Below are 24,709 nucleotides of genomic sequence, written 5' to 3'. Positions count from 1 at the left end.
ATATAAATGACAGACTCAGACAATAGTTTGCTGAAATTCTTTTTTTTTTTTTAAACCCCCCCCAACTGCAGAACAGTTTAAAAAAAAAAAAAAGTGCATGGTAATGCAATATAAGTGCATTATCAGGCAATGAAAAGTAACTTATTATTTTGGAGCCAAATAAATTTTGACTGTTAAATGATGCATGATGATCCATCTGATGAAGAGTTGAATAGAGTATCAAACAGAAGCGCAAACACACCAACACATAACACATGCATATATTTTAGCCACGTTTATGGATTTACTTATATAAAAATTACATGGTACCCATTCAGCTCTCTGAATACATGAACTGTGGGGGGAAAAGGAGTAGATATGAGAAAAACTTTAAGGCTAAATGCATCTGGACGACTGCCTTCAGAAGCTTCTTAGTAGTTTTATAGTAAGCATGCTGTGCCTGTAACTTTGCTGTGTAGACACTCAGAGGAGTGACAGCAGCCGGTGTGACCCTGCAGCATTTATTTCCCCTGGCGCTCCCGTTATACAGCCTTACATTAGTCACAGTGAAAACCACTCATTTCTGAATTTGAGTGTCTTGTATGTTTATTTATGAATCTCCAGTGAGACATTCACAACATAATATTATGTAGTACTACAGTAAAAATGAGAGACGGCACTTGTACTGTAGTTATGAATTGTGGGTTACTGCTTGCTACATATGCAGTGAATTGACTGAGCTTTGAGTGCCTGGGAACTGAAAGGAGCAATTTGATAAAGAAAAGGGCAGATATTTGCCATATTTTTATATTTTCAGTATAATAAACACCCTTTAAATCAGTCTGTTGCCAGTCCTATATCACATTTTCTAGTTTTTTTTTACAATAATTATTGGCTTCTGATGCAAATTTAAAAGAATAAAAACATCCTTATACTTTTAGGTGCTTTCTTCTTCTTACGAAAGGCGTGGCGTTTCCGTTTCTTTCCCATCAGTCACCTCAACCAGGTCAGAGTTGTGACTGGCTGGTGTTCTTCTTTGTATGACACTTTATCAAGGCAGCAACGACAAAAGCAAAAACATCAACATCTATCTTACATCAGGGAAACAGAAGACTGCATATCCATTTGCTGTCAAAAAGTTTCCTATGTCCCTGGCTTCATCCCATAAATCACAGAGCTTGTGCACAGTAAAGTAGCCTGACATAATAAATTAGCTCTCAAATAAATAGGTTGTTGTAAAGTTGTTAAATATATTACTGTTTTGACTGCAACTACATTCATTTGGCTAAAGCATTTTTCTTAAGACTGACAGCTAATAAAAAAAAGGGACATAAAGGCACCAAAAAATACACAAACACAACTACAACAGGGAGTTCTGTGGTTAAATATAGATGTAAATGTAGAACACTTCATTTCATCAACAATAAAACTTCTTTTTGTAGGAAAAAAAGGACAAAATCAATAATGGTATTGCTTTCTTTCAGAAAGGTACAGAGCTGATCTTTATGAGCACTTGTCTGTACTCTGATGCTGATGTATTAAATGAGATTTGGTTTGTGTGGTTAATATACTTTCAGCAGTTGTATAGCAAACAAGGCACAGCCAATATTCAGTACATTTAAATGTCAAGACTGGCAGGTGCAGCATCAAGACAGCAGTTCATATGCAGTTATTGAAAACCTTTTATCTTCACAGTTTCAACTTCAAACAACAAGGAAATAATGGCCGGGCTGCTCTTTGACATTTATGTCTCCTGTTTAAAATTGCAATTTTAAATAAAAACAGACATTTATATATTACATTCAGAAAATCTAACAGAGAGACATATCTGTGCAAAGACAACAGACAAAGATAAACTTTTTATGGCAAACTTGGTCTTATATAAATTCTCTTGTCAGTATTAAGTCAGTGAAGCAGCCGCTTAACGCTGGGCAAAAGAAGCTTTATCTGTTTTCAGCAGGGTAAAATTCTCCTGTGGCATTTGGAATAATTGCTATTGGACATGTCAGATTTGAAAAGAGCACATTTTTAACCACGGTCACAAACGAGCCTCTCTCACATCGAACCTCGAATTATGTCATTGCTCTTTGCGTTTTACTCATCTGTGCTATGCAGTTCGGACTGATTTTGGTCAAACACGAGCTGAGGTTAAGGCTGGTTTTAACACGTTTTTCCCTTTGGCGTCGGTTGCAGAACCAAACTCTGACCACTTCCTTCTCCAGATGGAGGCTTTTGGCTATCCGGGCTATTTCCTGAGAGGATGGCTTACTTTTCTCCACAAAGCTGTGCTCAAGGGCCTCCTTAGCTCCAAGGCTACAGAGTGAAACAAGGGAGAGGGGGAATAAAAAAAAAGATTATGAGTTCACTTGGTAAATGGCATATTTTGTACGTTTGATCTTTACAGTACACACCTGATAGTTGTTCTCCTTTTTCTCTTCCGTTCATTCATTCCTATTTTGTCATTGTACAAAGCTGCAAGAAACAACAGTAGGTTCTGTAAGGACATAAGGATACATCTTTCTGGCTGATTGCTAGTGTAACCCATAACTTTCCCTAGACTGATTTAGCGTGTCACCACATCAAATATCATTATATGACCTTGGTCATAAAATAAATCTGGTGTTGAGGAGGCCACTAATATGACAGAAAAACACTTCTTTGACACACACGGTGCATCTGTTTATTTGAAATTCTTTTTCTTTGTTGTAATCTGGAAAGTTGTAGCTCTTTACACCTGAGTAATCAGATAAAATGTGAGACTAAAAAATCAATCTGATGTATGCATCATGTGATGAGCATTACAAGCGATTCGTTTGAAAAGGATGTAAGACTAAAAGTGTTGGCAAACACTGTCCAAGATGAGGCACAACTAATTAGATCTTAGTAATCACCCAAGAAAGCATTACTTTCAAATATTTTTTTAAGAGACATTAAAAGAGACTGAATCCGAAGGATACATTTTACCTTGCTGAATAGATAAACGCTACCCTCAAATAAATACTCTCAAAGGGTTGTGAGTTGAGTGGATACGTCTGACTCACCACCCGCCAGCTCAGCTTCATCAAGCCATTTAGCCAGAATGGCCTTGAGTTTGCAGGCGTTCTTAAAGCTCAGCTGCAAATTTTCAAAACGGCAGATCGTGGTCTGGCTGAACTCTGAACCATGCACGGCAGCGAGCGCCTCCCCTACATTAGTCTGAGTGTACCCTGCGGGTCAAAATGAAACAGAAATACTTTATAAAATACACGCAGCACAGAGGAGTAGAGGAGTGGGAAAAAAAGATAAAACCATCTGTAGTGAAGCGTCTCATTGCTGCAGCTGAACAGTGAGATAAATTTGTATTAATCATACCGAGTTTGATCCTCCGTATTTTGAAGTCATTTGCAAACATCTCCAACTCTCGTATCTGCGGTGAATCCATGGCAGGCGCGTCCTCTGGGTCCCGCATACTCTTCCTTTGGCCGTCACTTTTTATCTCTCCGCTTGGGCCCCCTGGGGCCTCATCAGTTGAAAGAAGGGCCGAGGGCAGTGAAGAGAAACCGTGGCTTAATGCACAAGAGCCGCTGCTTAGGCCATGATCCGGAAACTTGTACAAGCAAGAAGTAAGAGATCCTAGCAAAACAGAGAGTGGCAGAGAGCAGAAAGAGAGGGGAAATTTGTTGGTAGGGAACAACGGAACAGCTGGGATGTGGAAATTAATATTTTAATGTGAGTTTTTTTCAATCTTTTTGCTACGATAGACAATATTGGATAACAGTAACTCTTTGAAAAAATGAAGGTTTAAATGTAATCAGAACATTTTCCTTCTATAAATAAAAAGTCTTCATAGTGTGAAGCACCGTGTAGATCATGTATAACTTTACCTTTTTTAAAGGCTCGCTGCTCAGCTGTGAGCAAACATCTCACAACCATCTGACAAGAGGTTTGTATTTACTTGTGTTACAATTTTCAAGATGATTCATTATTGCTACAGGTGGCTGTTAGTGTTAAGTGGTAAGCTGGAGTGGAGCTCTTGCTGCTAATCACTAATGACAGATTAATGACAGATGACTGCCACGGTACCTCATGGGTGGATGACTAATTGTAATTTCTAATGTGATTCTGTCCTTTGCGTCACAAATCTGCACAGCTGCAGAGAAAAGAAAACAACCACTAATTAACAGCACTAAAAATATGTCAGTCTGCGTGTCGCATTTAGCATACAAGAGGAGACGTTAAGCGAGTTAGGCATGTGCAAAACAGGACTGTCTTCGCTCATGAGGGACACCGTTTTCCTTAACTGCTATCCATATTGCTGGTAATGTAAGTGAGTAATGCAACACTCCCCTCTTGTGTTACTGCAGTTGTAGTGCAAACTATATATAACTATTTTTAGACAATAATAGGATCTAATATAATAAAGGTCAGTTGGTAAGTCTCAGTTAGTTAGTTTATAATATCTGTACCCTTAGTATCCTTTTTCTTTTCACATAAACTAAATGGTAAAATATTTCTTGACAGTGAACATTCACTCGGCTGACGATTTATTGGGTACACTTAAGTGTCTAATACATCCTTGCAACAAACCCTCGGCTTTGTGAAGAGTACCGTTTCGCTTTGGTTTAAACTGTTTCAGAGGTGCTGATTTAAATTTTTGGTCTTTTTGGTGTTATTGCATGCCAAATATGTTTTGTTGCGGAAGCTAGGTAAGCATGGTATTTTCAGTATTTTTACCTACTCCATTAATATTACCCAAGGTAGGCTAAAATGATTTATTAATGTGAAATTGAATCTCAGTCAATAAACATATTTGTGATCCTTTGGCTAAACTTTTCGTCAACTTTGAGCAACACTTCTTCTCTTTTTCTGCTCATCCAGTAAGGATGAGCTGCCGCTACTTTCCAAAGCAGCACATAGCAACATCTTTTCTTTTTAAACCTGACGTGACACACTGAAACAAAAGCTTCTACAGAAACTCGGATTTTAGCTCAGCTAAAATGTTGCCTGACAACAGCAGTGGTTGAGCCATTTTGGACTAGATAGAATTCACTAACCGAAATACTGACAACAGTTACAGCTGTCACGAGCCCTGTGCATGAAGTGGTGGCGAAAATAACAGCACCATCGACCCATTGCATTGTTCAGCTGGATCTATAAATCAGCTGGAGAGCAGTATGGCAGATTCTTCTCCAAAACTGTATGCATCAGTGATCTTCTCTTGTACCGAAGGTGTCAGGCAGAGGTTGGAGTTCCTCTCTCTGTTGAAATTGCTTCTTTAGGCTGCATGTACAGTATGTGTCTGCATTTGTAGCTGTAGCCTTTAGATTTCAGAGCTTTTTCCACCTAACTGCAGACGCCTCTTAAAATCAACATCCCAAAAGTGAGTGCTCCGTGTGCAGTATGCACCTTGCAGTTGTTTAGCATAGGTAAGAGGGCGTTTGGGGCTAATACTATATCCCTGAGAACAACAACAGTTTTTGGATTATTCAGCTGGAGGCATCCTGTTTTTCCCACTGAGCTGGCAAAAGGGAGAGGAATCTTCGTTGTCTCGCCCTGATGTATGCACTGATGTTCTCTGGGGAGCTTACATGCAGCTATGCTGCAGTGAACACAGCCGTTGTTTGTGTGGCAGGGAGGCAGACTGGGCAGCAAGCCCTGGTCCTTGCACATGTGGGCTTACTGACTTTGTGAAAGCACCTCACAAGCCTTTGTGTACATGGCCTTGGACCTCCCAGCAGCTATACATGTGCACCATCCAAAAAGCTTCAACAGATTTAAGCTAAATGTGGACAGAAAGCAAACAAACACTGATTTGATGCTGTATTAAAAGCTGCTTCAACAATGTTTTGTAGTCTGAACAAGCTGGAATCCCAGAGTTGCCTTTTAGTCAAACGCAATATAATAAAGTTATGTCTTGGAAAACAGTTAACCGTTTACACATCTAGCGTATAGTGACCAACCTTACCTTCTGAAGCTCTATTTTAGTGCTCTATTCGCTTTTATTTCATGTCTCTTTTGATTTAAAACCAGCCGCAGTGAGGGAATTCTGGGACTTTAGTTTTTAAATGTGCTATTTGCTGCTGGGCAGGGGGTGTACTGTGGGTGTACCAGAGTGCTGTTGCTGAAAAATGTCACCATTTGCAGCTGAACACGAGGTTGATGAGACGAAAGAGACCAACTGAGGGGAACTGCAGAGTTGATAAATCACCGTGGGTTTGTAGGGCAGCACCTTTCACATCACACTTATTTGATCCACTGTTAATATAAAAATGGATTAATGCAGCTTTAAAAAATGAAAGAGGCTTTTTTCCTTTCCTCTGACCTCAGCTATCATAATTCAGGACCCCGTTTAATGACATTAACTTTTATCTCTCTCTTCTTAACTTAAACGTGTCCTTCTGCTGTCAAATGCTTTCAGCTAGTCTCATTTTATGATTCAGACGGATTTTTTACCATCAGTTTCACCGCACACATGAGATTTTTTTTTCCTGTCTCTGCCTGGCATTGCATTGCTCTTTTCAAGCGATACAGCCTCCCTTTTTTATCATCCCACATAATTTATGTCACCTCATGTCAGTCTTGTCAAACATTGCTGTCAGAAGCTTGACACCAGTCTCAGGCAAGCTTACAGCTGTACTTTTTAAGCTGTCAGTCAGACATTTGATCATTCAGCAGTTGAGGAACAGACATCATTAAGGTGACAAATTACCTCCTGGTGGTAATAAGTGTGGGCACTTGCTGTTTAATTAATCCTAATGTACATCAGTGCAGTCTTTGACACCATAGTTCATATAATTTTTGTCAGGCCGTTTGCAGAAGTGGGCCGATGTCACCGGGTCTCTGCCCAGGTGATTAAAATCCAAACAGAGAAGTCTGTAAAAAGAAACTTCTTTATTTCTTCAGCAAAACTCTTGGGTTCATTTAGGGTCGAGTTCTTTTTTTTGTACTCTCACATGGTTATATGATATAGAATAATTCAGTTATACTTTGTCTAACTAAAAAAAATGGATCAAATCTGATATGCTTCTCTCTTTTTATCGGCTTAAGACTTTGAAGGGTTGTTTATGTTCTTTTTGTTTCTGTGTCCTTTTTCATTATTTCATATTATTCAAAAGAATCAGCATGCAGGACCTAAAGTCTGAAAGAGTGAAACTTTGATAAGGTGTCATGTTTCTTGAGGTCTGTGCTCATGTCTGGAATACAGAAACGGCAGAACTCTTTAAAATCTGGTTGGTTTACAATATCAGTTTGGCATGTTTTATATGATAAAATGATACAAACTAATAAAGGCTATAAGAACAGTATGCATTAAGGGAAATAGTGTTTTTTTTTGTTAAAGATAACTGCTATTAACTACAGTTATTAATTACATTCATGAAAAATGGCAGTTTTTCTGAAGTTTAATCACGACTAATTCGATTCCCATCCATCACAATTGTAGCAACAATCGTGACAGTGTGCAACTCCCACTCCTGACAGCAGGACAGGGAATTGGGGAGTAATCTTTGACAGTTACACTTAACAAGTGCTCTAAAAAGCTCAAGTAAGTGCGCTAAAGAGTCCACGCGAGATAATCAAGGTTGAAATTGATTTTAACTGGCAGCAGATTTAAAATTAAATGGAACATAAACACATTTTCTGCTCAATTTACTGTGTTTAACTACAGGCAAGTAGAGGGAAGGAGCAAGCGAGCGTGTGTGTGTGTGTCTGATCTTTACCTTGCAATGCATTTGCACCGCTCACCATGTTAGGGTGAGGGACACCACAGGTCTGCAAGATACGAGTCTGAGAAATACTGGCAGAGAGCATCTCCTGTGCTGCAGAGAGAGAGAGAGAGACAGAGGCCTTTATTATCGACACCACCATCGCAATTACTGTATAGTGTAATTGTCACTGCCTGCACTATACTCATCATCATCTAAACCTCTATGATAGCCATCGCTGTTAGTGTGACATTGTAATTTCAGCCTTGCTATAATCAGCATGAGTCCTGCTTTTCAGTGTCACCCTTCAATACGACAGCTGACTTTTTCCTTCAGAAACTTGCCTAAAAGTCTCGACTCTGCCGATTTATCCGCACCTGACACTTTGTGAACTTGTCTTCAGTTAGCCACACCTGTCGTTTCTAAATGCATGGCAGCACTTTCAGTTTGCAGATCGTGACTACATAATGCCCACACATGACTGAAACAGAATAATTTTGCAAATTTGAGGCTCGATTTCAGTGCTTCCAAAACCTGGCATAGTTAGAATCGATTGTCCTTGTCCTCATCATCATAACCAACAGCACAGATCAATACTGCTCCCTCCCCCATGAGTCTTCATCAGCTTCAGTTTTTTTGTTTTTAATGTTGGCTTTGGAAATGCTGCAAAATAACATTTCCACCAGAAACAAATGTGAATCTAGTGCTGTAAAAATGATGAGATATCATTAAAGAGAATGCTACAATTTATCTTCAACCCCAAACCCACACAGTATAAAACGGAGAGATGAAGAGTAAAAGTCAAGGTTATATTAAATATCATATATTAAACACAGGCCATCCACTATTTGATAAAGCTGGTGCTTAAGACATACAAAACACACTGATAGATTTTATTGACCAACTCAACTCGTGGTTTGCCTTTTTAGTTTTCACAAATTTTTCTTCCCTAGCATCATCTCTGCTTACCTGCCATCATGCCATAGGTGGCCTGCTGGTTTGTGTAGTGACAGGGGGTGACTGGATAATGTAAGCTTGCGGGGGTGTTGCTGAGAGCATTGCCCAGGGAGGAAGTCGGGAGGTGCATGTGGGAACGCTTGGAGGGCTGACCCAGGGACAGCCCAGATGACACTGACAGAGACAAACAAAGACATTTTTTAAGTCAGGATCTGATCCGTGTGCAGTTCAATTTTAAAGCATTCCCAGACAAGTAAAGCATCTTTCTTTAACATCTTTAAGTTTGATTTCATATCAAGTGGAAGCATTTTAATGACTTGCCTACTGCAGGATGTGCACTGACTAGATGTGCACTGACAACCCTCATCACATCACATATGGAGTCAGTAGCTTTGGTTAGTTTTCAGTGAGTTCTTTTCTTTCCTTTCTTTCCTTTAATTAGACACTAAAAGGAAATCACTTACTATTAGATGCTGATAAAATAACCTTGCATAACTTTCTAAAGCACAAACTTAAATGAGTCTGTTAGGAAGAGTGGCAGAACAAAGAACACACATCAGTGCTAACTTTTCTTTAAAACTACTGCTTTACGTGCTGCTGTGATTCTAAGTGTGAGGAGGCTTGTTGTTTGTCTTCTCTAGCTGCTTTTCTTGTCTGTCCTTGCCACTTGTTGTAGCAGATGGCTCCCCTCCTCGAGTCTGGTGCTGCCCAGGGGTTCTTGTTGTTCCTGTTGGGGACTTTTTCCTTTTCTTTTTCCTTCCCACTGTAGCCAAGTACTCACTCAAAGGGATTTGTTGGGTTTCTCTCTGTATTGTTGTGAAGTGATTATTTTACAATACGGAGCACCCTGAAATGACTTTTATTGTGAACCTGCACTCCATAAATAAAACCGAATTAAATGAAGTGTATTTAAAAAAATCAAAAATAGTATTGCCTTCTAATTAAATAATTATTCATGTGTTCTGCTTCTTATGCAGTTTGGAGTTCACTCCAAGCTTTAATGAATGCTTAGTGGTATTATTAGGATGCGCTCTTGAAGTCGGTCTCGCACATAAACAATAACACTGTACAACTGAGAAGAATCAAAGCCTTGTTTATGAGTTTTCCTCCTCCTATTATGACTGGGTTTTATTAGCATTCTGTGACCATATTTCAAGTCATTCATAGACACACTAGAAGACAAGGCAGGTCAATGTGTTTTGGAGCAACGGCCTCAAAATCTCACAAGTACTTGGCAGAAAAATAAATAAATATTTTTTCAAAATATGTTTACTCTGCTGTTATCTAAATGGTTGAATCGTGTCTTGCATGATCTAATCTTGTCTATTCTTAGCTATAACCGTCAGGAGGTTTTAAGACCCCTGGAAGTTTTCTCCACAACACTTCATCGTGGAAAAAAAAAGAATACCTTGGGGAGTTTATCATACTGATAACATATCCTCAAAGCAATTATCCACTGAGTAGAGACAGCTGGGCCAAACTATGTAGCTGATTAGATACATTTACATAATTTGGATTAGATTTGAATAAATGTATTTTTTAATTCAATCCGTTTTGCCTGTCGCCTAGACGCAGCCTTATCGGGGCACAGTTGTGTTCTGCGCCTTGATAAGGGTGATCTATGCTACGACTGCACACAGTTAGGTCATCTCTACATTTCTATGCATACATAATCTGTCACAAATGAACCCTTCCAGGATTTGTTCATGTACAGTTTCATCGCAGTGGAGAATGCCACAATACTGAATCTTCCCTTAAAAGACTCTAACAGGCCTCTCTGGTGGCCCATCTTCCTAAAGCACAGATTAAGTTTTATGACATGATGATGATAGTTTAAATCAATGAGACACACACACAAAAAAACAATTTTCCACTTTGCAAAACAAACAACGAAAACAATTATAACAAGTTTTACAAGATAACTGAATACGTTTGCTTTACCTGCAGCGACCATGCTTTGAGCATGGGACGTGGTTGGCAGGCAGTCGGTGGTAGAGCCATGGTGCATAATGATAGGCAGGGGTGAATCTCCCGTCAGTGAGGCGAAGGAGTCACTACCAAATGCCTGACAGGCCATTTTTTCCTGCCCTCTCTTTAATGGCGATCGGCTGAAGTTCAACACAGCTCATCGATTGGTTTCTTGTCTTCGCTTCTCTGTCTCTTGCCTATTTTGCCTTATTTCCCATGTTGCTTTGCTTGCCCTTTGCCTTCTCTATTTGTTTCCTTACCTTCCTCTCGTGTGACTTGTTATGGATACCTTGTCTTGCCTTCTGCCTGTCGTCTTGTCTTCTTTGGCCTTCTGTAGTTCTGCTTTGTCTTTTTCTAGCTGCGTTCTAGTCTTCTTTCACTTCATGTATCGCCTCCTTGTTTTTTCCTCTTTCACTCGGGCTCATTCAAGCATACTTCTTCCCTGAGTCCCTTGGGAATATTCAGGTAGAAAACTGTGATAGGTTTCCTTTTTTTTCTTAGAGAAGTGGATGTCAGCACTTCATCCAGAACACTTCACAGTTTTAGTCACAACTCTACCCTCAGCCAAGACTCTTGAAGATGAATATTCAGGAGCTTCAAGCTCAAGATAAATTACTGGTACATTTTCTGAAATGTGTTTCTCAGCTACACAGATTTCCCTCATTAAGGCTTCTCGTCTTTTCTCGCTGTTATAGTTGCAGGTAAGCCGGCGTCTGTCATACCCTCGGCATTTTTCTGTCCTTGTCTACTGCAGGTATTTATATCCAACCTACAACTAACCGCCCACTCTCAACCTATGAGATTCCCTATTTCCCATCGAGCTCCTCACCCCCACCTTCCAATTCCATGTCAGTGCTGTAATTGCTTGTGTTTGTACTTACCTGTGTTCTTCTCATCCTGTTTTCAAATCCAGGATTAGGGTACAGAGCGGCTGAGAAACCTGATCCTCTCCTCTCCTCTTCCTCGCTTGCTCTCTCCCTGTGTCTCTTCCTGATTACGGGATTGTGAGGAAGCAATGAGAAAATAAAGTGAAAACATAAAATGCTCATTAAAATAAAAAAGAGAAAAAAATAATAGATACAAAAGATTCACATGGAGCACCAAGAAATACAGCCTAGAACGTTGAACTGTGCTGCAGCATCTTTCAGCTGTAAATTGTTTTGTTTTTTTTAAGGTTCAACCAGGTTATCACGGAGGTCAGCAATGCTGCTTCCACCCTATTTACTGCTGATCTCTCAGAAACAAAAACTCTCATGTACCATCATCTCAGCATTAGTGAAAGAAAGGGCTGCTGTTGTGTCAGGATGGTGTCTATATTGTGTTGGATGCAGAGTGCTCCAGGTAAAGACAATAGGACTCAACGGGATGGACAGAAGTTAATCTGAAGAGTGTGGCCACCATGTGCACTTTGTTGTGTCTGTACTTGTGTTTATCCTCAGCTCTGCTTCACTATTGTTGATATAGGTGGGCAGCAGGTGGAAAATAGCTTGTGGGTGGCAGGCAGGATTCAGCTTGCCTAAGCACAGTGTAAATTTGGACTGGATGCACTGAGCACATCGGACAATGTCTTAGCTTGACGTGGATTTTAAACCTAAGTTTGTGAGCTTGTTTATTCACAGTGTCATTACAATAGAGAAAAAAGGAATGAAAATTGTTTCTGCCTTCTGATGGTTTGGTGACTTCGCTTTGCTCCATTTTCTTGTAAGAGTACTAAATAGGCCTTAAAAGTAATTATCTCAAAGGCAATATAATCATAGTCTAAGCCCAAACTCTGATAGCATGAAGTTACTTTAGCCATCCTCCCTTCAATATGCAATCTTTCAAAGACTGATTAAGCAAAACGCAACAAGACTGACCACTGGAAAAATGAAAGTCTTGGTGACAAATAGCTATGCAAATGAAAATGGACTTTGACAAATCTCATTCTAGAAGTTTCAGATTTGAAACAGAAAACAAGTCTACAAAATTACTAAGACAACTGAATGTAATGGTGTGTGACAACAGAAAAAAAAAGTCTCACCAGCAACAATATTATTCTCAAAATACTTTTCATAGTCTTTCATTCCTGCCAACAACTCCCACTCAGGCAGAAGACCATCTTCCCAGCTGGTGAAAGCAGGACTATTTTCACACAGAGAGACTCAACCATCTCTGTTTTAAAGCAATCTCTGTGTTAGTGTGAAAAACAAGTCTCCAACAATTCAGACCGCCCTGATAAAAATCAGTCCAATAAGTCTTAGTAACTGCTAAATAGTAAATAATGCTCAATAATAATGAATGGAAATGTAGAAATAGAAGTTATTTTATGTTTGACTTGTGAGCTGTGCCTAACCTGCTCAGCATCTGTGTGGGTAGATGGTAAATGCAGTCATACAATCATAAGATGAGACAGTGAAGGTTTATATGTTTAAAATAATACCTTTGATTTCTAGATTTAAGTTATTGATCAGACATGGTGTAGGCAAGGTGTTTGCCTTTGATATGCATATGGTACATTGTGACTGTAAATGGCAATTGACATTTGATAAGCACGTGAAAGAACGCATTGTTGAAAATTACAAATATACCCCAACTCTTGGCATATTGGAAATATCGTAAATGCCATAATTGAATGGATTTGCATGTTTTAAAATAAAGGTAAATGCCAGCTTCAAAGGGCTTTGATCAAACCTGGGCAGTCTGAATGTGGTTTTAGACAAATACAAAAAAAAATCAAAGGATGAGGGAGCGAAAAAAGGAAAGCTTTCCCACACATACACACACCCACAGACACGCAAGCACACATACATATGCACATAAAGAACCTAAACTTAATTAGTGAAAAGACCCTGAGTCAAATGGGTACTCTTAAAGCACCTGTTCAAGATCCCCCTCCTCGTCCCCCTTCATGCACACACACACACACACACACACACACACACACACACACACACACACACACACACACACACACACACACACACACACACACACCACAAAAATTTAATTTTAAATGTTCACAGGCAGACTATCACCCTAACCTCTTAACAGATGACAAAAAATGTAAGCAATAACACGTTTAAATACAATTAATCTTCCACCACACACATGAAAACACACACAGACATGCACACATACACACAGACACACACACACACACACAGCAAAGATCACTGATCCACCCGTGGATGCAGTGGGAACAGTGCAAGGTGACACATTCTCACAGGTATCACATCCATATACACGCCGTGTACCAGGTGTGTTCGCCAGTGTCTGTGTGCACGGGAACAACAGAGCGTGCAAATGAGCTGGCACATTTCGGGTGGTTTATTCTGATGTGTAATAAACTTGCCTTTGTGCGTGTGCGGATGTGCATGTGCAAGCTTCGGCAAAATGACACGACCCTTCTCACCACATAAACAAAGTACAGCATTGCATTTTGTATAAAACTTAATTGCATGCTCATTAGCAGCTTTTTGTGTTTGAGTCTGTGCATCTCCGTGTAGTAAATTACACTGAATAATGTTAGCAAGACATGAGAATAATATGCTACGAGGCAAGTACTCGTGGTGACCACAAATACATCACGTGCAGAAGAATAGAAAATGAAGCACAGTACATACAGTACTAACTATTTATAATGTCCTTCCTCTGAAAAGTGAACACAGAGGACATTGCTGAGAAAGTCACTCAGCAACACTAATATAAAAAAATACATTTGGTTTTCAAATGTATAATATTTTAATTCTCCATCCATTTTCTTCCACTTCCACTTTCTTTCCTTCCCTCAACCCCAACTGTGGTGGATGGCTGCCCCTCCTTCAGCCTGATTCTGCTGGAGGTTTTTTCCTGCTAACAGGGAGTTTTTCCTTCCCACTGTCACCAAGTGCTTGCTCAAAGAGGGTCGTTTGATTGTTTGAACCTAATCAGGTCAGGGCCCAGGGGCGTAATTTCCAGGGGGGGTTATGACCCCCCCCCCCCCTCAATAATCAGACCCAACCAATGTAAGCCCCCCAATATAATTATGAATTATCTTGCATAAATAGGCTGTTCATTTTCTTTACTCGTTTCAGGTATTACCAGCAAAATAGTTGCATGTTTAATTATCTGGAAATTTACCCAGATTTATTTATTTATTTAGACAGAGATCTTGACTCCCCCAATGTTCAGCACAACGTTACGCCCCAACTGGGACAGGTTGCCAGCGTTTCTCGTCAACACAGAAAGACATTCACTGTGGCTAATTTAGAATTGCCACTTAACCTAACATCCATGTCTCTGGACTATGGAAATAACCTATGGAACCCTTCTTGGTGTAAGGTGACAATTCTAACCACATTATCATTGTAACACCCCCATTTCAATAATCTCAAAATGTAATTAACTGCAATTTAACAATTCAATTATTCATTTTTAATTATTACTGCAATTCTGTGCTATGGTCTAACTTTCTAAGGTTTATAGTTCACAAAAAAGTGTCGGTGCATACATTTTTTTTAAATAATACATTCTGAACTTTGCACACCGACCCTGCCCCTCATTGTTCAAACAATCATCAGCACCAGTGTTCTCATTTTCCAGAACCACATAAATATTAAACTGCATTTTGTCAGAACATGCCCATCGTTCTCCAGTCAACCATGAGAGAGATGAGGAGGGTGAGGTGAGGAGCTTGGATAGAAAAAAACAACAACTTTCTTCTTGTTTTTTAATTTCTGTATTCATTAATTATGCAGGGATGAACACTGAGTGAGGTTTGTCGGTTGCTTGACTACATCATGGCGGAGGTCAGGTCCGCTGATGAATATCAAGCAAACCTTATGCACCACTCCGACCACCATCTGCCCAGAGCTGGGCCTGACTCACAAACCGCTGCACAAACACCGGTCAAACGCATTCAGGAAGGCTAATTTCATCAACATATTCAAAAAACCCTCTATTCAAACAGCAAAGGTTAACTGTGTATTTGAGGAAACTAGAGCGGGTCCTGAATCTGCTCTCCTAGTCTCTCCCAGATTACTATCTCTCTTCATTAAGTAAATGTCAGCTTCAAAAATGTGCTAGTTCAACGACAGTACTCCCAACTTCTTTTTACAGCTCTCTGCTTTAGTAAAAAAAAAGGATCACTTCACTGTGGTTTCTCTCATCATCTTCAGACTGTTTTTCTCTGCATGTGTCTGATTTTGTTTCCTATTTAAAACCAGGTGGATGAATACAAAGTGAAATGACAGCTCTGTTAAAAAGAAAATTGAGTAGAGCAGAGGACGTTTTTAAAGCCTTCTGCAAATGAGTTTATTTGTTAATGCAATCCAGGAAGAAGTATGAAGAGCTTTCAGCCGTACCGCATCCTCATTAACCTAAACTTTAGCCTGATTAAAATAAGCAAAATGGCAAGCATTTTAAATTGGCAGTTAACCTTTAAGTCACATTAAGTTCTTCAAGTCTTATCTCCTCAGTAAATGAAAGGCTCCATATGCTGTAACAGAATTAATCAGAAGTTTAAAAATTGTCCTTGAAAACAGCACCATACGAGTGCTTACTGGCATTTGGTAACAATAATGCTCTGCAAAGACTCGGTAGGCACTGCAATACTGTAAAGAAAGAAGCAAGATTATGGCACAAACCTCCTGTGAAACTCCAGCTGTCCACATCCCTTGAACCCAAAAGCCACATTTCAGCTGCTGAGCCTCTGCTGTGAGCACACACTGTCCCTGTATTCCTTCTGAAAAATACACAAACATTATTGGACTTGCTAAATATATTTATTGCACAGCATGCTGAATGTTTAAAGAGACTTTTATTTTACAATCCATATACAATTGTGGCACCGGACGAGTTTCGCCCTCAGTCTTTACATAGTAAACACGACTAACAGTGCTGCTGCTGCTGCACACTGCTCTTTGTGGCTCTGTTCTTGTCATTCTTCTCCTCTGCTCTTTGCAGTGCTCACAGTTTGAAGGACAAATCAACTGAATGCCGCAGAGGGATAAGTAAAACTAACAGAGAGATAACTCTGTTGAAAACCACAGACAGGAATAAAGAAGAGAGAACAGAAGCAGAGTTTGACAGAGCAGATTGTAGAATAATAATAAAACTGACAGCTGTATGTGGGGTTGACACTGCTTTACATTCAAGAAATATGTGAAAGTAACACTCATCTAGTGGTGAGGCGTCATTTTAATGCCTATGAAATCTGTTGTATCAGGCTGCAGTGTGCTCGCCTTGTTTTACAGCGTGAAAAATAAAAACTGTCTCATCACATAAAGGTCAACATTTGCCTTTATGTGCTCTGCATCAGCAGTACTTTAAAACTTAGCCTGTCTCTGATGCCTCGTGTTATCTTGTCTTGAGGCCGTGATCTAAAAACCTTCTTATAGATCTGTAGTAAATGGGAGCATTAAGAGGGGAACAAAAGAAGCTTATGCTTATGCTTCTTCCTGCTCCTTTTTGAACATGGACGTTATTTGGAGTTGTGGTTGCTCGTTTTCCTTTTGTTTGCTTTGTTCATTTGTCTCTTTTAATTCTATTTTTTTTTTATACTTTTTCAACATGTTCAAAATAAAGATTCAATCAATCAATCAAAGAGGAAGAAGGAAAAATAACATAAGGAGATGTGCAGTACCTGAGGCGTACGTGTACACTTGCTTGCAGCGCAATCAGCCTTATTCAAGCCAAGACTCTGCACGTGGAAGGAAAAATGAGAAAAAGAAACAAACTAGAAATTTCTTTTTACACAGGATGGATAGGCAGTAGCTAGGCAACAGGCACCGAGGCAGGGCAGTTTACTCTTCTGCCCCGTAAGTCTACAGGCTTTATGAGTTTCCATTTATTTCTTCATTTGCTGAAAAAGGCTGTGCCCCATAGGTGTCCACAAATGAAAGCTGCTAGGGAGAGAAACCCATTTTTTCTGCATGTCATGCTCAGTTACTGTTATTAGTAAACCTATGAGGTGGAATAAATGTCTCCACTGCCATAAGTTGTACCACTTTGACACTAATTTCTATAGATTGACAAACTGAGAGGATAACTTCAATACGACGATCTATGGACTCTAAGGGTTGCCACATCTGCTGTACTGTTACCTGTCTGTCTTCTTAATGTATGGATCACTGCTTGTAGGCCAAATTAAATCTTGCAGACATTGAAGTTTATTTGACTTTATGTATATCTTTTTTTAGACATATTATCTACTTAAACCTAAGGTCTACTTACAACCCATCAGATGAAGCATCTGCAGCAAGACTTAAAATTGCATATCACCGTCTGCTTCCTTGTGATTTTGCTTTACCTGACCACCAGGAGGCCACAACAAGCACAGGGGCAATCACAACACTGAGAGAGATGCTCTGACCCCACCCCACATGCAGGTCTAGCCCCAGAGTCCTTTAAGCCATGTTCTGTTCAATATGTTCACAGCCCCAGCTGCAAATTTAGCAGAGACACTCTTCCCCTCTTGAGTGCAGCCTCATCTGCATTACACAGATAAATTAAAGCTGGTGTTGGGGGGGAAATCGTTACATGGGATCAAGGCATTCATTGTTGCCAGGCTGAAGCTGAATTCATTTCAGCTGATGACAGGCTCCTGACAGTCTGGCAGATAAGCTGGTTAGCGTCATATTGGGTTATTTATTTATGTGGATTCACTCAGGCTTGTAACTTACCTGGCAGCTGTTCACATGCAATAAAAGACAATGCAATAGGTACAGGTAGGAGCATTAAAGTTAAGCATAAAACAAGGCTTAACAGTTTCCCAGCCATGCCTATCCATCCCTGTTAGACTCCCACAACACAGTCTGACACAGCTGTAAGAGCTGATTACCTGTCTTACCTGCTGTCATTCTGCTGAGCTACAAAGAAACAAGTGCATGTGTGGAAAAAACAGTTCAGCAGTGCTAAAAGTGCTACCCTGCATTTTCAGCACCTTTAAAAAAACAACCCCCCCCCCTCCAACATCTCAATTATTATGAGCTGTTTGAACATTTTTGGCTTTGGAGTGAATAGACCGCAGGCAGAAAATGGGAAGGCTCCTTTTCTTTATACACCAGCTGAGCCGTCAACTTATTTTCTAACTTTTTTTGAAAACTAACCACTAAATTATCCCACTACAAACTTTGTATTAATGGAAAACTATTAATGCACTTATAAAAAGTGCTTCAAAATAAATGTACCACAAGCAATTTGTGAGGGAAGGCAATGGGAAAAAGCAGATCATGGCGACTGCATGTCAAATGCTAACCATAATAATTTCATAAAAGAGTATTGGTTACTGTGTCCATAGTGTAAATTAGCATGGGCGTGTCCTCTAGTGGGATATGCTAGAAAAGACTGTGTCAGTACTTTAGATTGAGATTAGATAGATTGTTAATGAAGCTGTACCTTTACACATGCTAAGAAGAAGTACAGCTTGTAGGTAAAAAGTATTTTGAACCATATTTTGTGGTAATAATACAAATGTTTTTAAGTTGCATTTTATGAGTATTTCACTGGTGATTAGGTGGGTGTTATTTTTGTCCCAGTGACTGCTAAAAGGAAAGCTATGGCTCTCTCCTTATGCTTTTAAATAGGCAGATGCATTTATTTGCACGTATATTTCTCCCCCAGTGACTGGATCTGCATATTTGATTTGGCACAGATTTTTACACATTTGTCTTGGGATCAACACTGAGAGTACACTAGCTTGTGACACCTGATGCTGGATTTGTGTCTCCCTCTGGAATTTAACAAGAGTCCTTATTCATTAGGATAGGGACTCCTTAAATAAGTACCCAGAGGCATTACCAAGATGGTAATAAACCCGATTCTTTGATCCCCGTGATAGCACAGAGAAACCCCGACTCAGGAGTGGTCAAAACATTTATAAATCTTTATTCAATCATCTTCCTACCAAGTGGGGATGATTTTAGTACATCAAGGGGAGCTGGCATTTTGAACCTAATTCTTTTCCAGTTTATTTATAAATTAAATGATATTATTAAGGTCTCTAAAACACCTTAATAATGTCTAGGCCCTTACAGAAACCTTTTTAATCTTTTTAAATCCCTTCAGATTCTCCAATTCAGAAGTTAATCCTCACTAAGCAGAACAACCCAAGAAAATTTGTTAAAACCTGAAAAGCTGACCTTTCTAAAAATAAAGTATTTTTTTTCTTTTAACTGACAGCATCAATAAAAGAACCAGCAGAGGATTTAAGGGAAACCAACATTAATTAAGCCAGTGGGCCTATAGGCCATTTATGCTCCTGGCTGTCTTTGATGGTGCCAAGGGAGCAGATCAAATACGAAAGGACGACACTGACAAGCACTGGGTCTGTCACTGGTACGCTGATAAGCACCAGACAAGACAGAGTAGTAGGACATTTCTGGGTTTGCTATCCAGGCCTGCTCTTGCCTGTAGTGACAAAGGGAACAGGAATGAATAACAAAGTATTATGCTTTGTTTGTACTCTCACCACAATTCAAAGAGCTGATATGATTAAAGCAGCACAACAAGTAAATTGAAAGGTGTGATAATTGTGCCCATGACAACACAAATATCTGTAGATAAATGGGCAGCATAGTAAAAAAAGACTATGCTCTTTATCATCCTCCCCCCCCCCCCCCCCCCCCCCCCCCCCTTTCTGTATTGTAAAGACCAGATCTCAGCAGCGCAGATCAAACGGTCGTAGTGATGAAAAGAGCAGGTCTCTGAGGGCTGACACGGAGAGGAAAGGACGAGCCACCAAGATCAGAGAGAAGGAACAAATAAAGGCTAATTTGCGCTGATGATCTAGACCGTACCTAAAAAGCTTCAAAGAGTGGCAACGTGAACTCGAGATCATTGGTCAGATTGTGTGATTGTACACAGATAATCGGGGTGCTCCACAGAAGGGCCTGGACAATAAACTGCATCTTTGCCTTTGAAGATATTTTCATATTAGTCACAGACTTACATATTCCAGTTCAGTTACTTTTCATTGCTGCTGTCAGCTTGAAGGCCGCCTCTGCAAAACTGTGTTTCAAAGTAACTGATTTGAATGGCTGGAATGCACTAAAGCTGTTGACTGCAAAGTGTTGGATAACCCGAGAACTTTAGAATACGACTGCAATGTTACTGCACAGGCACTGATAGATTTGGTCAAGCATCATGTGCTTGGAAGAATATTTCCAGACGTCCAGTATTTGGTTGTGATTTGTGAAGAAGACAGACAGAGAATCACTCTGAGCTCTTGCATCAGTGTGAGTTCAGAGAATGAATGCAGCACAGACTACACCCATCTGCTGTAGTATGTTTTAACCAGCATGTGAAAGAAATATATAAAATGATGAATTTAGAACCTACTAACTGCTTTTTTTTCTTTTTGTCACAGCAGCTAACAGCAAACACGGCTCCTCCTACGCACATTTGTGCACTGCATACCAGTAAATACAGAATTGTTCAGGATTTTTTTCTTTTTCTTTGTTTTTGCAGGCACAAAAGAAATATGGAAATAATTTGCATATTTATTTTCAAACAAATCCCATTGTATTTTCCAGTTGTGGTATTTTACAAACATAAGAAGTTTTTTGGTTGTTTTCACAGTTGAATTGCTTTGTACTGACGGCGAAAGGGGCAGTTTGTTTATTGTTTTAAAAAAAACGTTTTCAATGAAGTTGTTTTCACAAGAATGTTAGTGATGGTTTTGTCTTTTTTCGTTAATACAAAATAGGAAATAAATGCAGCAATTTATTGAAACATTTACAAACATACATGGAACAGTATATAAAGAAGAAAGAGGGTTGTACAATTCCAATGAGCTTGAAAGTCAATTGTTAGTAAGGCCAACACAACCTGAACTCTCTAGGGGAAGCTTTCTTCTTTCAGTAGTCTTCAGGAATAGTTCTCCAGGCTTCCTGGAAGAATTTCAAAGCTCTTCTTTGGATGTTGGCTGCCTTTCATTGCTTTCTCTTTCGAGATGATCCCACCTTGCTTCAATAATAATGCTTTATAACGTGGTCCAGGCTGTGGAGTGGCCAATCCATGATTGATACTGTTCTATTGTGTGTTTTTCTATTCAGGTATGCGTTCACTGTATTGACAGTGTGTCTAGGATCACTGTCATGCTGAAAAATGAAGCCTGTCAGACACATTCCAGATGGTACTGCATTGTAGATTTTCTACATTCATACTTCCGTCAGTTTTGACAAGATCTCCACACCACTGGTTGGAATGCAGCCCAAAACCATGACAGAGCCGTCACCGTGTTTTGCAGACGGTTTCAAACACTCACTGTAGTACCTTTCTCCTGATATTTCTGTACATGTCGGTGTTGATCTGAACCATAAATTTTACATTTGTATTTATCACTCCATGAGACCTGTGGCCAATGATTTTCAGTCCATTTTTTATGTAATTTGGCATACCTCTTGCTCTTCTCCCTGTTTCCCTTCCACTGAGACCATTTCTGATGCTTAAATTGATCGACTGTGGGGGGAGATGCATCTTTCAGGTCCTGTTTCTGAGATATGTTAGGTTTTTGGTTAATGGCTCTTGGGAAACTTCTTACAGTGCAAAAATAATATTTTAAGCTTTTAACCTGTGTTATCTTTGGCCTTTTTTTTCATTGATTCAGCTAAATCAACTGGAACGAATTATGTGTTTCTGTGACAAGGCTGCTAGCATTAAAGCCCTTAAAAAGTACAATTTATGTTCTTGGTAAAGAAAAAGTAGCCAAAGAAAAACTTAAAAAAAAATCATCCAAAGCCTGAAGAACTATTTCTCAAGATCACTTAAAAAATATAATAACTTTCTTGGAGACAAAATATAAATACATGAGATGAGGCTAAATATTTTTTTGCACAGGACTATATAAAAACATTTTTTTATATAAAATAAACATTATTTATTTTATTCTTCTTTATGTTATTATTTATTCTAAATATACTATTAATTAAATGCAGTTTGACTATGTTAAATGCTTGTTTTGCAGTTGTTTGCTCTTTGGAGGCTGGAAGTGGAAATCCATTTTCGAATACATAGCATCATTTTTTTTAAGTTGATATTATGCCACTATTATGAATACAGTTATGTTCTGATCTGCAATAAGTGCTCAAATGTGAGATGTTAGAAAACTGAAACCACCGATTTAGAGGTCGTGATCATGTTTAAAAGAAACCAATGAGAAAATGTGTGTAGGAGGAGAGAAGCAAGCAGTGCCACATGCCATGGTCACACTCTCAACACTCATTCATCTAGACCCCTTCTTTAAAAGGTTTTCCAGTGAAAGGTCAGTAGTCAGGGAAACATAACCATAAGCTGTTTTAAGCCTTTGAGCAATAACACTTTTATAGATTTTCTGGTCAGGGCAATCTTTAGCTTTGTTTATGAATAGCAGTCACCTGCACTGTGTGTGAAACACTGCGTGGTATTCGTGGCTAAACCATGTTTAAAATGTGAGTTTGACCAGTTGCTATGGGGTTGCAGCTGCTGTTGTGCTATCACCTCTGTGCACGCGCCCATGAAGTTTCATAACATCTCCTGATTTACAAATGAAATAATTTAAGAGGGTGAAATACGACTTGCTGGCCTTGAGAAATAAGGAAGCAACCAAAACCACAGATTCGATGGACTATGCTGGCGTCACCATGGCAACAGCAGATAGCGCAGTAGCAGAACGCTTGTCAATCAAACCATCTCATGAAGAAAGAGCTTATCGATCTAGGAGAAAGCTGTAAGAGTGTGTATGATAAAAATTGCAAAAAGGGACAAGATGAATGAGAAACATGGTTAGGACCTTACTATCAGTTCACAGTGCTTTTAATGCTCCCACACCTTTGACCAAGGCCTGTTGAATATTGAAGCAATGGGCTTAGGAAGTGTGTCATGTTACAGTGCAGTCAAGACCTGACCCAGGACTGCAAAGATCAGTGTGTGGTGTGAGCTGCACTCTGCTGGCGTGGGGACAGAGAACAGTCTAGCATAATACAGCAGGTCCTCTGGAAACAAGAACTGTAAGCAACAGGCAATTTTTAAAAACAAACAAACAAACAAACATAATAAAACATTTGTTTTCAAAGTAGATTAATATTGCTTCTTAGTATTTGGATGGGTTACGAGTTAATATTCCACAGATAACCCATTTTTTAGCTATCTATTGATGTAATCAATAAGTAGGTAAATTGTATTAAACTATTCCATCAAAGAGCTGGAAAACATTGTGGGAAATAAATTAAATAAATAGATGGAATTGTTGACATTGCAAAATGTTGCCAATAGTAATTCTTCTCTTTAAGAAATGCAGAAATCCTAATGGTCCTGGTAGCTTGATAAGACTGCCGACTGAATTACTGTTTCACTTTACATATGCAGAAGTCATATTTTCTTGTTTTTTCATGTGAGAATGTAAGTTACTGCATATCGGCTAAATCCGCCCCAAAATGGGAACCACTAATCCACTATTTGAGCCATTTTTGTGGGAAATTTCAACATTTTTCTTTTTTTCCAGAGAACAAAAGTAAAATGGCCTGCATTTGTATAGCGCTTTTCTAGTCCCTAAGGACCCCAAAGCGCTTCACACTACATTCAGTCATTCACCCATTCACACACACATTCACACACTGGCGATGGCAAGCTACATTGTAGCTACAGCTGCCCTGGGGCGCACTGACAGAGGCGAGTTCTGTTAGTTCTGCCACTTCACAGTAAAGGCTTAAAAATGGCTGTGTGTTGGTCCCACACAGAGACTGCCACACCTATGCAGACTCACATGTACATGTAGCCATTTACTGTCACCAGGGGGCAGTGTCACAAGCAACCAGCTAGTGCTCTAATTAATTACAAAGAGCTGAAGTGAAATCTAATGTTAAACCAGTTAAAGCTGTGCACTGCGGCCACACTGTCTGTACTTTTTGTGCACTTTTTTTGCTCTTTGATGGTTTTTTTTAAATGTTTTTTCGTCAACAGTTTTCAACCAGCCAGCATTAGACAGTTCACAGTTCAGTTGGTCTTTTAAAGGACTGTGTGCGAGCCCATCTGTGTAGGTTGCATGCCCATAATCCTTTGAGCTGCGTAGGCAAATACCTGAGCAAACAGACACAAATGTGGTACCATAAATCCCTCATAAGAAGGTTTCAGGTCAAATCTGCCTTTGAGTGTTGACCTCTCTCTTTGTTGTTTGCATACTTTATGTG

At 39.5% G+C, this 24,709-nt stretch overlaps 1 protein-coding gene across 1 annotated transcript; it reads right to left on the bottom strand.

Annotated features, from left to right (window-relative positions):
• Positions 1 to 286: 286 nt before the first annotated feature.
• On the bottom strand, positions 287 to 11,298 carry pou1f1 (POU class 1 homeobox 1). Its single transcript, XM_080902114.1, has 7 exons — positions 10,560 to 11,298; positions 8,631 to 8,792; positions 7,677 to 7,775; positions 3,331 to 3,591; positions 3,021 to 3,185; positions 2,391 to 2,451; positions 287 to 2,292 (listed from the first exon to the last, which is right to left on the bottom strand). Exons 1-7 carry the CDS (start codon positions 10,693 to 10,695, stop codon positions 2,052 to 2,054), a joined length of 1,125 nt encoding a protein of 374 aa, XP_080758240.1. The 5' UTR covers positions 10,696 to 11,298; the 3' UTR covers positions 287 to 2,051.
• Positions 11,299 to 24,709: the final 13,411 nt, after the last annotated feature.

Source organism: Rhamphochromis sp. 'chilingali' (assembly GCF_963969265.1).
Source record: "Rhamphochromis sp. 'chilingali' genome assembly, chromosome: 14".
NCBI lineage: Eukaryota > Metazoa > Chordata > Actinopteri > Cichliformes > Cichlidae > Rhamphochromis > Rhamphochromis sp. 'chilingali'.
The sequence above is the reverse complement of the archived record's forward strand: the minus strand, read 5'-3'. Positions and strand labels throughout refer to the sequence as shown.

Bases quoted from the DNA above. Each gene is read 5' to 3' on its own strand.
- pou1f1 (XM_080902114.1), bottom strand. From the start codon at position 10,695: ATGGCCTGTCAGGCATTTGGTAGTGACTCCTTCGCCTCACTGACGGGA. The intron at 8,793-10,559 runs GTAAAGCAAACG...TGTCTCTGTCAG, and splicing joins TCAAAGCATGGTCGCTGCAG to TGTCATCTGGGCTGTCCCTG. The intron at 2,293-2,390 runs GTGTGTACTGTA...TTCACTCTGTAG, and splicing joins AAAAGGAGAACAACTATCAG to CCTTGGAGCTAAGGAGGCCC.